The sequence below is a fragment of the Neofelis nebulosa genome, chromosome 5 (assembly GCF_028018385.1).
Source record: "Neofelis nebulosa isolate mNeoNeb1 chromosome 5, mNeoNeb1.pri, whole genome shotgun sequence".
NCBI classification, from domain to species: domain Eukaryota; kingdom Metazoa; phylum Chordata; class Mammalia; order Carnivora; family Felidae; genus Neofelis; species Neofelis nebulosa.
In genome coordinates this window covers 37,260,848-37,284,372 of record NC_080786.1, presented here as the reverse complement: position 1 = coordinate 37,284,372, position 23,525 = coordinate 37,260,848, and the positions used below count along the sequence as shown (strand labels likewise).

General features: G+C 39.2%; 1 protein-coding gene across 1 annotated transcript in view; it reads right to left on the bottom strand.

The window, feature by feature from the left end:
* Positions 1-7,899: 7,899 nt before the first annotated feature.
* The window catches only part of ATP1B3 (ATPase Na+/K+ transporting subunit beta 3), a 46,178-nt gene continuing 30,552 nt past the window's right edge, over positions 7,900-23,525 (bottom strand). The window contains exons 3-7 of the mRNA XM_058730080.1: positions 21,051-21,158; positions 16,232-16,416; positions 14,005-14,055; positions 10,284-10,370; positions 7,900-8,573 (exon numbers count right to left, since the gene is read on the bottom strand). Of these exons, the coding sequence (XP_058586063.1) occupies positions 8,400-8,573; positions 10,284-10,370; positions 14,005-14,055; positions 16,232-16,416; positions 21,051-21,158 (605 nt within the window). The 3' untranslated portion in view covers positions 7,900-8,399. The remainder of the gene's footprint in view (positions 8,574-10,283; positions 10,371-14,004; positions 14,056-16,231; positions 16,417-21,050; positions 21,159-23,525) is intronic.

Here is a 23,525-nt window from a genome sequence, read left to right as displayed (position 1 = left end):
TTGGAATTAAGGTAATGCTGGCCTCGTATAAGGAGTTTTGAAGTTTTCTTTACATTTCTATTTTTGGAACAGTTTGAGAAGAGCAGGTATTAACTCTGCTTTAAGTGTTTGGGAGAATTTCTCTGGGAAGCATCTGGCCCTGGACTTTTGTTTCTTGGGAGATTTTTGATGACTGATTCAATTTCTTTGCTGGCTATGGATCTGCTCAAATGTTCTGTTTTTTCCTGTTTCAGTTTTGGTAGTTATGTGTTTCTAGGAATTGATTAATTCCAGATTGCCCAATTTGTTGGCATATTTTTCATAATCTCTTATAATTGTATTTCTGAGCTGTTGGTTGTGATCTCTCCTCTTTCGTTTGTGATTTAATTTGGTCCTTTCTTTTTTCTTTTTGATAAGCCTGGCTAGAGGTTTATCAATTTTATTAATTCTTCAAAGAACCAGCTCCTAGTTTCATTGATCTGTTTTACTGGTTTTGTTGTTGTTATTTCTATATCATTTATTTTTGCTCTAATCTTTATTTCTTTTCTGCTGCTGGCTCTTGGCTTTATTTGCTGTTCCTTTTCTAGCTCTTTTTAGGTGTAAAGTTAGGTTGTGTATTTGAGAATTTTCTTGGTTTTGAGGTAGGCTTGTATTGCTCCATATTTCCCTCTTAGCACTTTTGCTGTCTCCCGAAGGTTTTGAATTGTCATGTTTTCATTTTCATTTGCTTCCTTGTATATTTTTTATTTCTTCTTTAATTTCCTGGTTAACCTATTCATTCTTTAGTCAGATGTTCTTTAACCTCCATATATTTGCAGCCTTTGCTAATTTTTTCTTGTAGTTGTCTTCAAGTTTCATAGTGTTGTGGTCTGAAAATATACGTGGTATGATATCAATCTTTTTGTACTTGTTGAGGCCTGATGTGTGATCCAGTATGTGATCTGTTCTGGAGAGTGTTGCATGTGCACCCAAAAAAGAATGTGTATTCTGTTTTAGGATGAAATTGTCTGAATAGATCTGTTAAGTCCATCTGGTCCAGTGTGTCATTTAAAGCCATTGTTTCCAGGGGCGCCTGGGTGGCGCAGTCGGTTAAGTGTCCGACTTCAGCCAGGTCACGATCTCGCGGTCTGTGAGTTCGAGCCCCGCGTCAGGCTCTGGGCTGATGGCTCGGAGCCTGGAGCCTCTTTCCGATTCTGTGTCTCCCTCTCTCTCTGCCCCTCCCCCGTTCATGCTCTGTCTCTCTCTGTCCCAAAAATAAATAAAAAACGTTGAAAAAAAAATTAAAAAAAAAAAAATAAAGCCATTGTTTCCTTGTTGATTTTCTGCTTAGATGATCTGTGCATTGTTGTAAGTGGTGTGTTAAAGTCCCCTGCTATTACTGTATTGTTATCTATGAGTTTATATTTGTTATTGATTTATATATTTGGGTTCCCTGCAGGTAGGGACATAAATATTTACAATTGTTAGATCTTTTTGTTGAATAGATCCCTTTATTATGATATAGTGCCCCTTCTTCATCTCTTGTTACAGTCTTTGTTTTAAAATCTAGTTGTCCGACATTAGTGTGGTTACTCTGGCTTTCTTTTGATGTCCATTAGCATAATAAATGGTTCTCCATCCCCTCACTTTCAATCTGGAGGTGTTTTTAGGTCTAAAATGAATCTCTTATAGGCAGCAGCATTTAGATTTTTTTTTTTTAACCATTCTATACCCTATGTCTTTTGATTGGATCATTTAGTCTATTTGCATTCAGAAAAATTATTGATAGATACACATTTAGTGCCATTGTAGTACCTGTAAAGTCAGTGTTTCCGTAGATTTTCTTTGTTCCCATCTAATCTTTGTTGCTTTTGTTCTTTCTTTCCCATTTAAAGAGTCCCCTTTAATATATCTTTCAGGGCTGGTTTAATGGTCACAGACTCCTTTAGTTTTTGTTTGGGAAATTCTTTATCTCTCTTTCTATTGTGAATTACAGCCTTTCTAGATACAGTATTCTTGGCTGCATATTTTTCCACTTCAGCATGTTGAAAATACCATGCCACTCCCTTCTGGGCTGCCAAGTTTCTATGGAGAGATTGGCTGCTAACCTTTTCTTCCTTTGTAAGTTAGGGATTTCTTTTCCCTTGATGCTTTCAGCATTCTTTCCTTATTTCTGTATTTTGCAAATTTTACTATGATACGCCTTGGTGTTGGCCTGCTTTTGTTGATTTTCATGGCTGTTCTCTGTGCCTCCTAGATTTGGATGTCTGTTTCCTTCCCCAGATTAGGGAAGTTTTCAGCTGTAATTTGCTAAAAGAAACCTTCTGTCCCTTTTTCTCCTCTCTTCTTCTGGGACTCCTATGATAGGAATGTTACTATGCTTTATGGAGTTGCTGGGTTCCCAGTCTACATTTGTGATCCAATTATTTTTCTTTCCCTCTTGTTTTCAGTTTATTATTTTCCATAATTTTATCTTGTCTATCACTTGTCTGTTCGTCTGCTTCTTCCATCCTTGTGGTTATTATATCCAGTTGGTTTTGCATCTCAGTTACAACATTTTCTTATTTTGGCTTGACTAGTTTTTAGGTCTTTTATCTCTGTGGTAAGGGACTCCTTGGTGTCTTCTATGCTTTTCTCAAACCCAGCTAGTATCCGTATGATTGTCATTTTAAATTTTGGTTCAGGCATATTATATCTGTTTTGATTAGAGCCCTGGCCAAGACCTCTTGTTCTTTCTTTTGGAATGAATTTCTCCATCTTGGCATTTTGTCTAGGTCTCTGTCTCTTGTGTGTTAGGAATGCCAGTTATGTTTCCTGCTCCTGAGAATAATGACTACATTAAGAAAAAGGGCGCCTCGGTGGCTCAGTCAGTTAAGCATCTGACTTCGGCTCAGGTCATGATCTCATGGTTTGTGAGTTTGAGCCCCGTGTTCGGCTCTGTGCTGACAGCCCAGAACCTGGAGTCTGCTTTGGATCTCTATCTCCCTCTCTTTATGCCCTGCTTTCCCTTTCTCTTTCTCTCTCTCAAAAATAAACACTAAAATACATTAAAAAAAAAAAGTCATATACTGTCCAGGGGCTGACACATCAGAAGTGTTTCTGGTGTATGCTGTGTGCACTTGGCTGTTAGGTTTTCACTACTCTTTCTCTCAGATCAGTCTTCTGCAGAGCTTCTTGCCTGCAGTGGGGACTGTTTGAAGGTTGTCCACTGTGTAGGAAGTTTTAGCTAGGTGTATTTTGGTCTGTTTGTTACAAGAAACTAGATCCTATTTCCCCTAGAGCTGAGCACTCTGTGGTCAGTGGACTTGGTGCATGTGAGGGTTTGGGGGGCAGTTTGTGCTGGTCTTCTTGGGGGAGAGACCTGCTGCTGCTCTGATTCTCAGGTACACTTGCCCTAGTCCAGAAGAACCAGTAGAGTTCAGGGGAACGTTTGTGTAAGTGACTCAAGCTTCCACTGTAGATGCTGTGCTGCTCACTAAAGTCAGTCCATGTTGATGGGCAGGGGTAAAAATGGTGTCAGCTGGCTCTCTGGCGCCCTAGAGGGGATTTTGTGCTACTATTCAGGAAGTGCTCACGGAAGAGTGAACAATCTTCCCTCATGTGTCCCAGGCATCCCTCAGATCACTGCCTTCACCCTGTCTGCATCTGAGCCATCTGCCCACCCAGCAGCACAGTGCTCCTATGTTTCATCTTAGGCACACTGGCTGGGTTTCAAAAGTCAAATTTAGGACCTGGCATGGTGCACACCAGCACTGATCCTCTGGGAAAGGGTCTTGCTATGCTGTGGCTGGTGCTGGTTTGTCTTAGAAAGGTAGTTGCAGGAATGCACAGGAGCTTAGAGTTTATGGTAAAGTGCAGCAAAAAGCAGGTGCCCAGGTTCACTGCCCTCAGTAGGTGCCTCTACTCATACACGAATGAACAGGGCAGCTCAGTGGCATCCACCACCTCTTTTGTCCCAAGAACCAGTGCCATCTCTTCCAAAAGCACTCCAAGGGGAATGGTCTCTCCAAGTGTGACCCAGGGGATCCTCAGACCACACTGTCTGCTCTTGGGCCTCTGCCCTCCTTCTCTACAGGAGCAGGGCTATGCCAACCAGGCTATACCCCAGCAATGGTGCAGACTTCTATAACTTCAGACTTTTAGTTCTGCTGCCTGTAAAAATTTGATAATCAGCCCCTCTAATTTTCCCTGTCAATGGTTTTGGGGAATTGTCTTTTGCGTGCAGTGCCCTGCATGCTGGGCTCGCTTGCTCTCTGCTCTCCATGGTCAGGGCTCCTTCCTGCCCACAGTACTTGAAATTCTTTTCTCTCTCAAGTCCTGTCTCCACATCTCCTATCTTACACGATGTGGCCTATTTTTTCTCTCTGGTTATGCAGTTTGTCTCTTAGTCCTCAGATCGATTTCTTGGATGTTAAGAATTTGGTACTTCTCTAGCTGTGTTTGAGGAATGAGGCAAGTATAGGGTCCCTCTACTACTCTATCATCTTAACTCCTCCCCCTTTTTCTTATTTTGAGGGGTGTTTACTTTTGATTGTTCTCCAGGTCACTAGTCCATTCTTCTGTATCCTCTAATCTGTTGATTCTTTCTAGTGCATTTCTCATTTTCTTCTTCAACCATGATTGACTCTTTTTAATACTCTTTTTGAAATTGTGAGTATGTCATGTCCATTCTTCTCTCCAGTCCAGTGAGCATCTTTATGGCCATTACTTTGAACACTGTATTAGGTAGACTGGTTATCTCCTTTTGATTTCATTTTCTCCCTCTGGTTTTGTCTTGCTCTTTAATATGGAGCATATTCCTATCATTTTGGTTGACTTTGTTTTTCTCTGAATTAGAATAGCTACTTCTCCTAAATTTGAAGGACTGAAGGACTGGTCTCGTGTATACTTGTCCCCTTGTGCAGGCTGAATTTCTGGCAACTTTTGTTTGTCTAGAATTGTGGTGGCATGGGCTGGGTTCTTGGGGGTATTCCATGATGGGGTTGCCCTTGGGATGTTGAAGCTGAAGTGGGCACAGGGTGGGGTGGTCCTGTGAGTTTCCATCCAGAGTGTCCTGACAGCTGATGTTGGCACAGGCCATGGCAGTCCTGAGACTCTCTAGAAGGCACCCTGGCAGGACAGCTAGAGCTAAAGTGAGTGCACACCAGGGTGTCCTGGTGGGGAGCTTGGAGCCATTGTGTGCCATGGGCTAGGGGCACATTTATGGGGTGGCAGGGACCAAAATGAGCAGGAGCATGGAGGTCCTGGGACTCTCCACTGGAGTGTCCTAGCAAGCTGTCTGGAGCCTAAGTGGTGTGGGTCTGGAGTGTTCGAGGATGCTTCAGACTGGTCACCTTGTTCAGACAGGTACTGTAGTGAGCATTGATCAGGAGTGTTCTGGTGTGCACCACATCGGGCTGCCTTGGGCTAAGAGGTGCCAAGTAGTCGGGCTGACAGTAGGCTGATTACAGTGCCTGGACCCTGCTCCCATCTGATATCAAGGTGAAGGGTGAATGTAGATGGTAGCAATCACCAGTCCCTCCAACCCTGAGAGTTCCAACAGGTCCCATCCATTTGGTAGAGTTCTAGTGCTGTTAATTTTTATACTCTCATAGCCCTTTTAAATCACAGCTTTCTGGGGCGCCTGGGTGGCGCAGTCGGTTGAGCGTCCGACTTCAGCCAGGTCACGATCTCGCGGTCCGTGAGTTCGAGCCCCGCATCAGGCTCTGGGCTGATGGCTCGGAGCCTGGAGCCTGTTTCCGATTCTGTGTCTCCCTCTCTCTCTGCCCCTCCCCCGTTCATGCTCTGTCTCTCTGTCCCAAAAATAAATAAAAAGCATTGAAAAAAAAATTAAAAAAAAAAATAAATCACAGCTTTTTTTTTTTTTTTTTTCTGTGCCCTCAGACATACGTGTTCAGTCTTGTAGTACTATTCCACCCCATGGCAAGCATCAGGGTTGGGGTTTCCCTTTGTTACAGTCTTGTCCCTCTTACCATTCTCTATGTGGTCTGTCTTGTTCTACAGCTATTCAGTTAGCTGTCTTCAGGAGAAATTGCTCTATAAATAGGTATAAATTTGGTTGTGTCCATGGAGGGGAGTTCAGGGTCTTTTACCTTGCCATCTTGGACCCTGAGCCCCTAACCTGCTGGATTTTTAAGTATTAGCTAAAGTCAGCTGACAGTTGAATTTTTCTCCATCCACTAGTCAAACCAGTGCTGGATCCAATCACCAAGGATGCAAATCTGGTTGTCTTTATTCCTTTGGTCCCTTGTTATTCAAACTGTGATCTATGAATAAGCAGAATAGCCATGACTTAAGAAACTGTTGCATATAGAGTCTCTTATGGAATCAATCTGCATGTAAGAGGTCTGGTGAAGTTCTGAGGAAAACGTGAAATGAAGCAGAAATGCAGACTCAGATGGTGTCCAGAGTCCCTTTCATTCCCAAACTCTTCATCTTCATCACATAGGCCCAGCTCCTTCCAACCCTCCCCTCCACAAAACACATCTCTAGAGGGACCTTTGTAGAGGAGTCATACCCCACCTCCTTGGACCCTTGCACATAATTGCCATTACTGTAATTACGCCACATCTTGTCCCAGGGCCTGTTCTATTTCCCTCTCATTTTCCAGACCATGTCTTCATCTCTATATCCTCAGTCTGGCACATCAGTAACCTGGCACAGAGCAGGCCTGTGATCATTGTTAAAAACCCCTAATTTCAGTAGAAGAGAGCTAGGAAGAGTTGGGGAGGTCAGCTGAACTCATGCAGCAATCGGGCTGAGCCATGCCCAAACTCCTGAACCAGGGAGGCACAAATATGATTTAGTCACTTCTGTGAATATCCTATTTGTATTCTCTACAAAACCCACTTCCCCATTTTGGTTATCTCCATGCTTGTTTCATGTTCTGAGAACTAGTTTGTTTTTATCTAAGCTCATTAGAACACAACTTCAATCTGTGTTATACTCCAAAGACACAAAAATACAAATTTAACTGAATACATAATAATATGAATTCCACAACCAACAAATGAAGACCTGTTCACACTGGACCAGCTAAAGTGATGCTCTAGCTGTAGCCCATGACATTGCTTTAGCACTGTAGCGTTTTTGAAATTGTTTTCCACTCTTAAAAGAGGGCAGAATGGAAAATCAAAAGCCCAGAAGTTGTTTCCGTCATTAACAGCTCCAAGAATCATTTTCTTTAGTTGCAAAGAAGACTTCTAAAACAAAAATCTGTTATCACGAAGATCTTAGTGGCAGAGAGGCTGCCACTGGGTCACCAAGGCCCATTTGGCTAGCCAAGACCACTTGGAGCATTGATGTTTTCTCCAGATAGCTGTTCCTGAACCAGCTGGGTTGTGTCACAAACCAGTGTCATCCTGGCTTGTACCAACACAAAGAAAACCTCAAGATTATCAGCTTTAGCATTAAGGATAAAAATCAAAACTGGCTTAAAAAAAAAAAACAAACCCAGAGATTATACAGGAAGCATACCTTTCAACAGAGGAGAAAATAGCTCACATTATGACAATCATACCATTACAAACATTGACTGAAGGAGAAGATACTTCACGACACTAAAGCATGCTGAAATAAAGCTGGTTTGAAGCTTTGAATAAGTTCCAAGTTTTTAAATTTCACAATTTATATTTTTTATTAGAGTCCACAGTCTGCTAAATAAAAGCAGTCACAATATATTTCACAAACTATTGTACAATTTAAATCATATGAATTTAACTCCATAAAAAATTAGGTGCATATTCATAGTGGCTAACTTAAAAATGCTGTTTCATCTATGGTCTACAATACTTGATAAGAGATTTTAGTTCCAGCACTAAAAATAAACCCATCAGTATATATATTTTTTTACATGTTTTACAACAGAAAGTTTGTGCTCTTAATCAAAAAGATCCACAGACTAATTCAGCATGTAAAAAATAATTTTACAAAACATCCAAGTCAACCTTTCAAATCCACTTTTATTTTCTTTTTTCCTCCTCACATACAGAAGTTCTCCTCACACCACATTTCTTGCAGCTATGAAAGTCACTTGATGTTGTTCAGGTACCATTTTATCCCTACAACTTTGCTGGCATCAAAATAGGAAGTTAACCAGTGTTAAATCTATAAAATATTTACATAGCACAGCACATTAAGCTTTAGACACTTGGCAATTAAACCACATAAAAATAAGCCCCCTGTACTACATGTTCAGAATCGGTGTTCATGGTCCCTATCTGGCGACTGTACACTGGTTCAAGAGGCAGCAGAGGCAACAGGCAGTTACTTCAGAGGACACAGAACACTATGATCTGGAAGCATGTTATGATGTTACCCCAGTGTCATGTACCACCCCACCTTTCTCCAAGGTGGTCTCATAATTCTAGAATGGCAGGTCCAGCTGATACAAAACGAAGACAGACAACACAACATTTACTCTGTGGAGATCCTAACTCCTACTATGCACGTGCTGTGATTTTGAACACAACTCGTCCTAAAAACTTGTCACGATCATCCTGGTTTTTTAGGTTGGGTGATCCATCAATCTTGCATTCGACTGTTACTTCTTTTACGGCACTGCTGCTAGCATTAAAGGACACCTGGACAGCAACTAATGGCTGCAGATAACTCACCTGGCAAATAAAGGAAAACACATTAATTCAAATGCTACAGTAACTTCATGTACCTTCTGTGCCTTTTATCAGGAGTTGGTTTACTCTGTAAAATTATTTCTTTCTTTTAAACTGGATATTCATTTATTTTCACTTTAATTTTATGGATAAAAGTGTTCATATGGCCATGAGTGTTCCTGCAAGCACTGCTTTAGATGTATCCCATAGGTTGTAATTTGGTTGTGTCAACCATGATCATTTTTTAGACATTCTCTATAATCTTGGTTTGAGTTTCCTCTTTCACCCAAGGACTACTCTACTGATTACTTAGATCTCCTATATCCTTACTATGGTTGCTGTATAATCTGATGCAAATATATTCGTAACTATATTACCATCACTGTGGTTTCTAGATATATTTCTTCACTAAAAGGAACTAGGGGGCTGATTTCAGGACTGGGGCAGAGAAACTACAAGATGAATCTGGAATGTCTTACAGTGCTAGAAAGAATCATGGAAGCATGTCTAAAGGACATAGGAACCAGCCTGAAGGTCTCTCATTGGCCAAATCTGGGACGATTTTAGCATCAAAATAAATAGAACAGATAATGAGTCCATGACAATATACAGATGGAAATAAATGGTGGCAAGAAGGCAAAGCTCTTTCTCAGAACAGAATGCCACCCTGTCAATGGAGAAAGGAAAAGATGGAATTAGAAAACATCTGGGAACAACCCAGGAAGAATCAATACATGCTTCAAGTGAAGGGAGAAACAGAACTGTGTAGACTCTCCAATTATTCTCTCCACATAATATTTACTGATTACAAAAAAAAAAAAAAAAAACACCTGGCTGATAACACCTTAATCAAGTTAGTGTTTAAGAGTACCATCACCACTAATGTGACCAATCAATACCACATCCCTCCTGATATGCTAATTCCAAAAACATTTCTTCTGAGGCATTCTTGCAAAAAAAATGTACATTTTACATTTTGATGTAAACTGACATTTAATCATGAAAAACATCAGACAAACTCAAGTTGAGGAATGTAAACAAAACAGGCCCCAAAAGGCCTGTGTTCATTTAAGAGTACAAGGGCATGAAACACACTGAGGAACTGTTCCAGGTGACCAAAAATGTAACAGTGAGATATCCTGCACTGGGAAAACGTTTTTTCTTTTGCGATAAAGGACACTACTGGAACAACTAGTAAAATATTGACTAGGTCTGTAGATTGGATGACAGTCCTCTTATCAACGCTAATTTCCTTTTATAACTATATTATGGTTATATAAAATGTCTTTATGAAAATAAAATTTAAGCATTTAGGGCAAGGGGCACATGTTTCATTAGTCCCAAATGGTTTAGGAAAAAAATTACAGAGACTGGAAAGACAAATGAGGTAAAATACTAACACCTGGGAAATCTAGGTAAACGGTCTACAGAAATTCTTTGTACTATTCTATCCATTTTGTTTTTTCACCTCTGTATACTCTCTAAGCAAATTCTTAACGAAAGAGAAAATGATATTTTGAAAATTTATCGTAAGTCTTATGTTTTGAACTGTAGATTGGGTGGGCGGTGGGGAACCTCTACTTGTCATCACCATTTGAAGACCAGAAGATACACAAATTACACAGAACATGTGTCTGCCGACAAGTGATATTTTAGTACAGATGTACCAATTTCCCAAGAGTCACAACCACTTATGAACTTCTAAGTACTTACATGCAGTTTTTTCCCATAATATGGAAAATATTTTAAATCTATAGCTCCATTGGGAGGATAAGTTGATAGAGCTGCTGTGTTTTCACTCTAAAGCAGAAAACAAAAGAAACCCCTTTTTAGGTCACAAAAACCAAAATGTATATTAAGGCAATATCAATTATAATCAATTATAAACAGTATGATGATGTTACAATCCTATCCCAACTGCATTAATTACAAGTGTATTTTTGAGAACAGATGTGCTAATCTTAATTTAAATCCTTGGACATAAACTATCCTGATTCTTTTTACATTTCCTGATAGACCCTACATGCTGTTCCATGAGAGTCCCTTCTAACTCATAGCCCAACATCTATTCATACACTGTCTTAAAATCTTATCTGCCTCTAACTACTGACAGCAGGAATGCACCAGTCTGTATGGACCAATGTATTCCTGAAATGACTTAAAATACTGTGCTTCCACACTGTAGAATGTGTGGCTGGCCTAGGAGGCAGCAGGTCCGAAAGTTTTCTGTGCTTAGTAATGGTAACCAGAAGGGTAAACTATGATGCAAGTGACAAAAGCTATTAGGAAAAATTAAGGTACTCCAAGCAAAAGTCTTCTCAACCAATTTAAATACCTTTGAATTTATGAGCACGTGTAAATCAAAGTACTGAAATTACTGGAATTATATTCCATGTACTTAAACTAATAAACATGACAAATATACAAGTTAATCCTTCACAATCCAAATCATGGTGATATCTCTATTATCATCTCTTCTTGATAGAGAATTCTCAAGTAACACATTCTGAATAGGACTAATTTTAATGAGTAACTTTAACACACAATGAGTGGATGACATGGACTGAAATCAGTGGAAGTTTACTAAGCACTAATTAAAATATTAGAAAATGCTTGCATCCTAATTTCTATTTTGTAAAGCACACAGGAAACACTATAGCAAAACTAAGAATCTCCTCTAAGGAGAAGTCCTACTCTGCTTCTCTATCACGAGTAGCACGTGTGAGGAACAAGTGACAAAGCAAGACGGCACAAAGCACAGAGTGATGCTACCCCACAGAAACTGACAAGGCTAAGAGAAACAGTAAAAACCATGTTCAGTCACCACCCTACATTTGTACTCTATAATTAAAAAATCACTGTGATGAGTGCGCTTCTGTACTAATTGCTTTTGTTTAACCTATTTTCTCTTAATACATGAGCCTACTTCACAGAAACAGAGATGTTCCCCAACACATAAAGGAGGTTTTCTTTGGGTTATAGTTTACTGAGCTGGAAATTCCAGCCAGACACCACACTTAACTTACACTGACCTCATTTAGGTCCAACACCCTTAAGTGGGCAGGATCAGTTACAAAGAGGGGAACTGAGGCTCAGTTAAGAGGACATGCCCAAGATCACCCAGGGTAACTCTTCATTGTTCTCTTGGTTTGTACCAAAAACGTAACATTGGCAGGATTTTACTTAAACTTGTACTTTTTATACCTTCTGTTAAAATAAACATTTCGAAATTATGCATATCTGAATACTGAGATACTTTAGGGTGAAGCATACATGTCACAGTTTTCTAAGTATATGAATGACAACATCATATTGGAAACTAGGAGCAACTGACAGTCACTAAGTTCCACTGAAAACAAAGTTGTAAAATCACATTTTTTTATACAGTCACCACCCTTAAAAGACTTGAAGAACACAAATTGGAAATGGGTAGGCATTTACCTTTTTCTTCTGCATTTTTCTATATTAATAGGATTTATTTTTATAGAAAAAATTGAAAAAATGACAAAATGAATATTCCATCTTTTGTAGGAACCATCTTTTAAATGCTCAAGAGCATGTTGTCCTCAATATTTCAGTATTTTCAGAACTCTTACATAAACGCAATTAAAGCAGATCAAATTTAAGAGTACAAGATACAAGACAAATGTAATGGAAAACAGCAACTAGGATGATGTGCAATAAATGCGGCCATCTGCCCTACAGAACCACCTCTAAAATGTACGCACCCCACCTATTATTCCTTTGTGACTAACCTAGGAGTACTAGGCAAAATTTACAAACTTTCTAAAAACAAAAATATTCCACAACTCAATTAACAAAATCCCCATCTAGTTTATGTACTTTACACATAACTCTTGAAAGCAAAAGGGACAACAAACTGAAATCTGAGTCATCAGACCAGGATTTTTCATTAACATTTAAACCCTAAGGGAACAGTTACACGGAGTTGTTTATACTGCCCAAAGGTTCACAAAATTGAAATCTTAGGAAAGAAGTTTACTAAAGCTTTTGGCCTTCTGGCCAAAATGCGCTTTCCTTTCTTAGTAGCATTGGCCCCGTAGAGCCCCTGCTCCAAGCTTATCAGTGTGGTCCACTCACACACAAAGGCAAAAGCTCCTGCGTCCAGATACACAGTCCTACGTGGTCACGAAAGTAGCACATCTAACCTGGCCGGAGCCTAGCACCTGAGCCTCAGAAACTTCCTACTTGGAAAGCTTGCAAGCAAGAACAGAATAGTTGCTTTCTCTAAATGTATCTCATAGCCATAATACTTCCTTTTCATCTTAAGAGATACTAGCATATGCTTACTTCATTTTCAGCAGGATTTATCAAGAAAAGCTCAACTTAGATGTAGCACCTGGTTGTAAGCAGCATACTGACTGAGCTATGTTAGTATAAGGAGGTAAAGGGAACTGCCGAGGATTCACACACTTATACTTCAACCCAGATGAGAAGCCACAAACTTTCTGGCTTTTTATTCTAAATAGTGAATACTCAAAAGAAGTAAGGATACTCTAAAGCAGAAATTCTCAAAGCATGAGCCCCAGACCATCGGCATCACCTGGAAACTTGAGTTAGAAATGCCAAGTTTGGGCCTCACCCCAAAACTAGGGAGTCAGAAACTTTGGGAATGGGACCCAAAACGTCCTCCAAGTGATTCTGATGCATGAATGAATTTGAGAACCACGGAGCAAGAGATTTCTGCCCACATAAGAAATCCATTCAAGGCGAAAAGGAATATAATTTTCTTCACAAACAACTTGAGAAGTGATTTCAAAGTAACATTTCAAGTAAAATACCTTTGACATAGATTTAGAGCTGGAATGCTAATATTTTGCACAACAATAAAATTAAATGTAGAACTTTACATTTCTCCTTAGAACTCTTACCCATCAATTTACATATTTGTCTTAGTTGCACTTGCAGCATGGAGAGAAAACAAAAGAAGTTATGAGATGAAAACTTCACAGCACTCTGGAAGAAAATAAAGTAGGGGTAGGAGAGAAAAATACTGCCTCCAGCTTAAGGAAAATGTATCCTGTTTCCTGAAATCTCAGATGCCATTGATGTACACCAATTTATGTACTATTAAGATAGAAAAAACTCTTATGATACAGTATTAAGATGCCATTAACTATAAGGCCATCCCCAATTTCAGTGTTATTAAGCTAGAAAAAAGTGATCTCAGAATCAATGAAAGATGGTATATGCAAAGGCAGTGTCTGTGAAATCAATGCTCATAGAAAGCACGTCTTTAGGAATTATCATTTGCAAGTAGAGAAGGGCTCTACACCCAAAGTTCGGTGGAATTTTATTCTTCTAAGATTGGCACTACAGAGGACTTTCAAAAAGGGACAGGAAGAAAAAACAATGACTAAGACTCACAGACTTTTAAAACATTCAGATATACTAAAGCTTTTTGAATACTAACCTTTGAAATACATTCTATCCTTGGTTCTCCTTGAGGCTTTAATCCAATTATCTAAGGAAAAGAAAAACTAATTGAAACATCACAAATGTATATGAAAGAACCTCCTGCACTGTTGCTAGGGACCCAGAGATGGAAGGGTTGAGATGCATATCAACTCTAGGTATTAAAACCCTATTACATCTGCCTTTTACTCTTGTGTAGAGGATTACAATGGACTTTTTAATAGAATAATCTTACCAATTTGCTGTCTTATTGTATTGGGGCAGTGCAGAAAATAAATCCGTTCCTGAATAAGACACAGTATTGCACTTTGCTACCCTTAAACCAAGAAGCAAACAGAAACTTTTAATGCAAACGTAAGAATTGCAGAAGCACAATAAAACTGTTTTTCACGAAACTGTGTTAGGTCAAACCCTCAACATTTGTTTCCATAAAGCTTGCATGGAGCCTTACCGTATTTCGCATCGATCTATTCCACAAAAATGCATACACTGGGATGAATCCCATTTTAAGACACAGTACCATTCAGTTCTATGTAATAAAGCTACTTTCATGTATGTAGCTGATATAACTAACTCTGAATGGCAATAGATATTTATTTTGTGGGAGGATCTTTTTATGTTTTGAATTTACACTCATTTTACGTGCGAATGCCTGTAAATGTAAATAATTCCTCCCAAGAGGGAAGTATTATGGAACCTAAATAATATCAACATCTTTAACTATCGTTGCCTATGTGAGGACTTTGGAACAAACTCTACTGGGATTAAATCCCCTGCTACACTCAGCATGCATAGCTCATGAATGATCCATACTTGAGCTTGATGTTGTCATCTTGTCATGCCCTGTAAAGCCATGTCCCATCAGCCAAGTATAATCTCAGACCCTCTGCATTCAAAGAGGACATACTGAAAAACAAGCTTGGAAGGTTGGTCCTGTAGGAGAAGGAACTGGAACTTCTCTTGGCTTTATACTGGGAATAGATTTTCCAGGAATCTAGACTTTATGAAGATATTCACTTCTGGAAGGCTGGGATTCTAAAAGGCATTTCTGTTAAGGTAAATACATTTACTTCACCTTACAAGCTAGACTGTCAAGTTTCCCATTACTCTTGGCTTATTTGGTTAACTTTAATTTAATGAAGTCTTGCTGAAACATCCGACTATAATTATTCTTGAGTACCTACTATGTGTCAGGCAATGTTTCAGAACGATCTCTAGAGTACGATGGGATAATTAGGAACTTGTCATTGTCCATGTGGGGAAAGGAGGAGAGACTGGAGGGGTGTCAGTCTGGGTACGTCGGGGTCTAGCTGGCTCTTCCTATAGGGAAACTCTTTATTTAGCAGTGCCAAGAGATGGTAGCAATTCGCTTATCAAGGGTAACTTTAGTGATAAACTCATGATCTTGAGAGGTCTCCACCTGTTTAAGAAACTGCCTTTTCTTGGAGTAAATGATCAGGAATAACCTCATTCTTCAAGGGAGACCTTGCAGGCCTCAATAGGGTAACTGTGTCAGAACACAGCTCTGCAATACAATATTTATAGAGCAGAAAGGTACAGGGGTTAGAGATCACTTATTACATAAGAAAAGCATCTTCTTTTGCACAATGACTCCCAGGTCATACTTACTAACACACAGAGAAGCTAATGAGCTTCAAAATTTTCTAATGGCTATATAATTCAGGAACATCTTCTGGACACCAAAGCAAAATGCTACCACTTTGGTTACAACTGTAACACCCCACTGAGTTCATTTTAATGCAATTTTATTTGTATCTCTACTTTTTAATTATATGTACATACACTATAAAACTATGCTTTGCTACTAAATATTCAAAGTTTAAACTAAAGCCTAATAGATTCTCAATGGAATTTTAAATTTATAACCGAATTCAAAGATGATTCAAAGATGATTCAAAGATGAGCACTGCACGTTAATAAAACCATGCTTTATGTATGACAACCAGAATACCTGCCCCTTGAAGCATTAACCTATGCCTAAATGCATGTAACTAAAAAGGGAAAAGCGGAAGTTGTTTTACCTCCCTAATCCATGATTGATTTAATAAACCAGTCTTGGTTTTTGCTGTATTCACTTTCTAAAGGTCAATTAATATCACTGCTAACCTTTTATGCAAGTTACCCCTAAATGAGAAAAAAACAGTTCCAAGCTACTCAATAGAGGATATTAGAAAAAAAGCAGCAGCGGCAATATAGGTACATACTCTGTTCATTTTCACAAGAATACAAGGATTTCCTCTGGAGTAGCCAAACTCTGGATCATCCACACCACTGCATGCTTCAAGTAAGGCAACAGGAAACTGACATGCATGATAAATTGGACCCTTCTGTACAAAAAGCGCTCGGTCAGGACAAGCTGTGAGATTCTTCTGTTCTTCTAAATCATATGCTAAAAAGAAAACATATATGCGTATATAGGTCAGCTAGAAATAGATCTTAAATACAACTAGGAACACATCATCCTTTGGACAGCACTCTTCAAAAACAAAAAGAACATGCTAATTACTGTGTAAGCAGTATCTATTAGAACAAAGAGAAGACAATGTATCTTTTAACCAGAGATGGTACACTTTAACAGGAGAAAGGCTTTCCTAAAACTCAGCAATGACAACTGAAAAAGTAGAAAATGAGAGAAAAACAAGAGATCTAAGAGCCAACTGAGAACAGTTCTAGAAAGAACCAGAAAACTGAGTTGTGGAAATGATCAAAGTAATTAATAGAAGGTAATTTCTGTGAAATTATTATTGAAAGGTAATAATTTATTAACCTAAGCCTTCATCCTGAAAGATCTCCATCAAGTTCCCAGTAAAGTTCTATTTTATTTTTTAAGTTTAGAGAGAGGGAGACAGAGAATCCCAAGCAGGCTCCACACTGTCAGCACATAGCCAGATGTAGGGCTCAAACCCATGAACTGTGAGATAGTGAAATCCAGAGTCAGATGTTTAACACTGAGCCACCCCAGGTGCCCCCCAGTAAAGTGGTATTTTAAAGACTGAAACTAAAGTAAATTTTAGAACCCCAAGGAAATACATATAAAAACAAAGTAAAAATCCAGCCTTGTGGAGGAGAAAAAGGCAATACAAAGTAACTAAAATTCTAGATGCAGCTAAACTACCACCTATAAATGCAGATTGAGGTCATTTTCAGAAATGAAAGGACTCAAAATTTACATTTCTTGTATCTTTTCTTATGAAGTTATTTGAGAATAAATATACTTCACCAAAACTAGGCAGTAAATTAAGAAAAAAGGTAGGAGCCAAGAAACAGTGGATCCAGCTAAAGTGATTGAAAAAAAAAAAAAAGAGTCCCAAAATGACAGCTGGATAGTAAAGTTCTAAACAGTTACTAGTACAGACTACGGCAGGAAGGGAAAAGCTCTAAAGAGTTTTCCAGGGGAAAAAAAAAAAAAAAAAAGGACTTAGGAGGATACCTCAAATCAGTGTGCAAATAAGGGAGCCAGAAGAGTGTCTACAGATGATGGAATAAGACATAAAGATTAAGTATAGAAAGGCAACCAATAGCAAAACTAAAAATAATAATTACTAAACTGGGTTGTAGGGTGGAGTGTCTGAGGCATGTGAAGTAAATGCTCATCTGTCATGGCAGGAAGTAAAGACAATATATAAAAGTGATAAATCAACAGCTAGAAGGAAAGTATAACAGAAATACAGAAAAAAATACCATAAGAGAAATTTCAAGAGCATGAAGTTCTTTCCTGTTGAACATGTATCCAGAATCAAATTACTCACAACCTATAAAGGTTTAAAAAAAAGGGGGGGGGGGGAGGGGGGCCTGGGTGGCTCAGTCGGTTGAGAGTCCGACTTCAGCTCAGGTCATGATCTCACAATTGGTGAGTTCGAGCCCTGAGTTGGGCTCTGTGGTGACAGCTCAGAGCCTGAAGCCTACTTCCAATTCTGTCTGTCTCTCTCTCTGCCCCTCTCCTGCTCATGCTCTCTGTGTCTTAAAAATAAATAAAGGTTAAAAAAAAACATTTACAGCCTCCATTGCTTCCTTTCTTGCCAAGCCACCATTCTACTCATCTGGTTAGTGTAATGGCCTCCTGACTAGCTTCCCTGTACCCTTCAACCCACAGTCTCAAAAAAGCAGCCTGAGTGATCCTTTAAAAGTTGGGAGTGAGATGATGTTATTCTCTGCTTAAAAACCTCCCACTTGGTCAGTGTAAAAACCAAAGAACTTAGTGATGGCCTCTAAGGACCCACACAACCCATCCTTTACTTCCCTAACCTCCTAAAACTCTTGCCCTGGCTTACTCCATCCAGCTCCTCCAGCTTTCCTGATAAACCCTGAATGTGCTGGGCATTATAAATAAGCTTCAGGTCAGTTCCCTCATCTTGATATCCTCCTTAAGGGCCCCCTTCCATGAGGCCTCCTGGACATCCCTGTTCAAACTACAACCCTTCCCATCTCCGTTCTCTGCCTCATGTTTCTCCCCAGCACTCATCACCTTCCTGTGCACCACTGGACTACAAGCTCCATGAACACACATTTTTTTCCTGTGTTCACTGATTAAACTTCAAAGAGTGCATGACATAAAGACAGCCTTGAAAAAATATTTGTCGAGGAAATTAAAAGGACTGCAGCTAGAAAAGAGTAGGGCAGGAAACTGTTTTCATTACAGAACTTTCTTTACTATTTGATTTTTAAGCCATGGATTATACGCTCACAAAAACATCCTTAAAGAACTATCAAGGAAAGATTTAGAAAGTCAAGTGGATGGTGTAGGATTGAGGTTTTTAAGATAAGAGGAAGTTGAGGAATTCTGCATGCTGACAAGAAGGATCCAATAAAGAGAGGCTAAATATACAGGAAAAGGAGAGTAAACAATGCTTCCAAGACCATGGAAGAGGAAGAGATCCAAAGCAGGACCGGTACAGGTGGCCTATGCAAGGAAGGGCCTCAGAGCAGGAGAAATAGCACACACAAAATGGCTGTAACTGTAGGTTGGCTTTTCTAGTAATGAGGAAACTGCAGGAGTTCCCATCTGAGTGAGTCCTTCCATTACTTTTTGAAGTAGGGAAGCAAGTTATATGAAGTGAGTTTTATATAGAGGAAAAGGGTTAGAGGTTTGAATAGAAATTGGAAATAATCCTCTAAGAATTATCCAGAGAAATTCAGCAGGATAGCCAGGAAATAGAGCAGTTCTATTTGAGGGAGGTGGTCAAGTATTCACAGTGCTAAATAGTCCCATGGAAAGCCTTCAGCAGCCTGCTCGGGGCAGGCTCAAAGGAAGGGCCTTCATTCAGGAATTATATGGTTTCATCTAGGAGAACTATGTGGCTTCATCCATGTGCATTTTATGACAGAATGACAGGTAGAGGATTTTTTTTTTTTTTAAATTTTTTTTTCAACGTTTTTTATTTATTTTTGGGACAGAGAGAGACAGAGCATGAACGGGGGAGGGGCAGAGAGAGAGGGAGACACAGAATCGGAAACAGGCTCCAGGCTCTGAGCCATCAGCCCAGAGCCTGACGCGGGGCTCGAACTCACGGACCGCGAGATCGTGACCTGGCTGAAGTCGGACGCTTAACCGACTGCGCCACCCAGGCGCCCCCAGGTAGAGGATTTTAGAGTACTGGCAAAACTGAAAGTGAAATGAAAAACCATGGAATTAATAAGCTTAGTAAAAAGGGAAGTTAGGGAGAAGAGGATGGGACAAAATAAAAGGGTCAGTGAAGTGGAAGTCCCAATGAGGTAGAATAGTGAGGGAAAGTTGAACAATTAAACTACACGGTTGTGTCAGGAAAGCCTCAGTGATTTTGGCAATGGGGTCCTACGTGTTCTAAGGAATGAATGTAGATCTGGAAGAGGTGAGGTGATCATGAACCAACAGGCCAGGGCATGTGATGATTATTCATGTGAATGGTAACACCACATGAGGTAGGCTAAACCAAACAGGAGGAAAACTGGGCTACGACAACTATTAGAAAGGATTACAGACTGGCAACTCCAAAACCCACAGCAGATATGTATTTGGATGGGTTATTTATTTTCATTTTTTAAAAAAATGTTCATTTTTGAGAGAGACAGAGACAGAATGTGAGTGGGTTAGGGACAGAGAGAGAGAGGGAAGCAAAGAATCTGAAGCAGGCTCCGGGCTCTGAGCTGTCAGCACAGAGCCCGACACGGGGCTCGAATCCACCAGCTGTGACATCATGACCTGAGCTGAAGTTGGATGCTCAAGCGACTGAGCCACCCAGGCACCCCTATTTATTTATTTATTTTAAATTAGAACATGAGTGGGGGAGAGAGGCAAAAGAAGAGAGAGAGAGAATCCTAGTAGGCTCCACAGTGCCCTGGGGCTCAATCCTACAACCCTGGGATCATGACCTGAGACAAAATAACGATTCGGATGCTCAACCGACTGAGCCACCCAGGCACCCCTGGTTTTGTTCTGTTTTTACGTTTACTTATTTATTTTTGTGTGTGTGAGAGAGAGACAGAGACAGAGAATCCTAAGCAGGCTCAGTGCAGTTAGCACAGGACTTGAACCCACAAACCGGGAGATCATGACCTTAGCCAAAATCAAGAATTGGATGCTTAACCAATTGAGCGACGCAGGCACCCCTGGTTTTGTTTTGTTTTTAAATAACAAACATCATTCCTTGTTCCCTCCACAAGTAAGTACTACATTGGATTCAAAAGATCCAAATGCTTAGAGGCATTATTTTGTATAATTCAGTTTGCTTTATTAGTCAAATGCTTTTTAATGCAGATATAAATGTCATGTCTCAATAGATTTATTCATATACTTAATACAGAAAAGTCAAATTCAACTGCCCATTGAGCTTAGACCCCTATGTCCTTCCATAAGTTAGAATATTCTCATGACTAATTATAAAATGTACTTGCCAGTCCTCTCAGTTGACTGAGTTTAAGAGAAAAACAAAACAAAACAAAAGGTAAAACAGACTCTAAGAAAGAGGTTTCTAAAAGTAATCATTATTTGGTACCAGTTTCTCAGTACCTAAAATCTTTTACCTCACTCTAAGCAAATATACTTACGTTTTAGAAAGTTCCTAAGGTCTTCAGTGTACCTTTGATAGGACTCTGGATCAGACGCACTGAATGAATATTCCAATGCGGTTACTGGTTTTGGAAAAACCATAAGTCCTATACAGAGATAAAAGAAAAGGGGGAAGATTAACTGCAGCAAATTCCCTTCTTTCTGCTTATTCTTATACCTGAGGGGCAGATCTCAGTAAATTACATGGAAAACTGTTCACAGGTATGCTGAAATTATCAAGAACTTCTCAGTTGATTATGAAGGTACAGACATCTAAAATGAAGAGAATTGGAAATCTGCAAAATCATCTCAGGCATTACCAATTAAAAACCTCCCCGAAATCTTTTAATCTACAGTTAAATTATAATTGCTCTGTTCCTGATTTTAAAAGATGCAAATTTTACTTTTTACTTCCTACACTCATTTTTCTATCAAATATTTTTAGGTTTTGTCAATTTGCTATTAATTAGAAAAGTTTTAGCAAATCAGTCTCAGCACTTTAGTCATTCAAATTACAACTGTATGGAAACATACATAAAACTTTTTCAATGGAAGAGGCCTATAAAATTTTAACTCTATGGTTGAATATTCTTCCTTCAATAATAAACACTGCTCTATAATTCAAATGTGGTTTTCACATATTGAATTTGGCATATAACCAACAATTTCATATCAAGTCAACACCCATGTATACAGAACATGTTGCATGAGTTTATGAAAAGAAAATGTAAGCATATTTATCTGTAAGGAAACATAATCAGGCTTCCAACTTTAATGTAGGCTTTCTTTGTTTTAAAAGCATCCAATCTAGATTAATTCAGCCTTGCACCCAGGCTTAAGAACAATCCTAACATTTTCACTAGTCTCTAAACATTTCTCATATCAAAGTTATTAGAGATGCTATGCCTTTCACTGAATCTGAAAATACACAAATGACAAGGGTTGTTTTAATTTCCATTAAAACTGCTGCTCACAGATCTCTAGTTCTTTTTTTGTTATTTTTTGTTTTTTTTAAATAGTGTTAACATTTTAGATCAGATCCAGTTTCTTTTTTTTTTATTTTTTTAATTAAAAAAAATTGTTTTTTAATGTTTTATTTTTATTTTTGAGACAGAGAGGGACACAGCATGAGCAGGGAAGGGGCAGAGAGAGAGGGAGACACAGAATGTGAAGCAGGCTCCAGGCTCTGAGCTGTCAGCACAGAGCCCGACGCGGGGCTCAAACTCACGAACTGTAAGATTGTGACCTGAGCCGAAGTCAGACGCTTAACCGACTGAGCCACCCAGGTGCCCCAGATCCAGTTTCTTTTAAATCCTTGCCTGTATTGGTTTGCATTGATCTTGAGTTAAACTAGATGCAATGCTACCCAAATATGATGAAACAATGTTCCTAAATAGCAGAGCAAATCTTATATATTCAACACAAAAGACCTCCCAATTAAACTCCCTATTCACTTACATAAACCAGAGATCACTTGGATTTAGATAATCCCCTATGCCTGATTTTCCATCCACTGCAAAATCTCTGGGCAAAAACTTTATGACTTCTTATAAAAGTATTTAATGAATAATACATCTTACAGTCCAGTATATTAAATGACCATCTGTATATGTCTGAAATTGTTTGCTTTTATTCTTAAGGTTTTATAGCAGGAATAGGATATAATATCCTGCAAGTAAAAAAGCAAGAGAATCAAGGCAGCTTGCAAATAACTGTATTAAAAACCCCTAATTTTAAGAAAAACCCAACATAAAATATTCAGATTGCTAAAGAAATTTTACTTTAATTTTTTAAGTATTTATTTTAAAGTTTATTTGGAGGGACAGAGAGCACAAGTGAGAAAGGTAGAAAGGGAGAGAGAGAGAATCCCAAGCAGGCTCCACAGTCAGGGCAGAGCCCCACATGGAGCTCGAACTCACAAACCGTGAGATCATGACCTGAGCCAAAATCAAGAGTTGGATGCTTAACTGACTGAAGCCACCCAGATGTCCCTAAACTAAAGAAATTTTAAAGAAACACATGAAGATATCTGTGTTTTATACAAAAGATTACATTCCTTTACATGACTAATGGGTTTTTTTTTGATAGTGAGAGACAGCACGCACATGAGCAGGGAAGAGGGGCAGAGGAAAAGAGAGAAAGAGGGAATCTTAAGTAGGTGCCACACACGGTGCAGAGCCCAACAGAGCTCGATCCCACAACCCTGGGATCATGACCTGAGCCAAAATCAAGAGCCTGGATGCTCCACTGACTGAGCCAACCAGGCAGCCCTACCTGACTGTATTTATTTTGAGAGAGGGGAGAGAGAAAATCCCAAGCAGGCCCTGTGCTGTTCAGCAGGGAGCCCAATGTTTGGGCTTGATCTCATGAACCATGAGATCATAACCTAAGTCGAAAATCAAGAGTCAAACGCTTAATGGCTAAGCCACCCAGGTGCTCCTAAGGGATTTTTCAATGATTCAATTTGCAAAAAC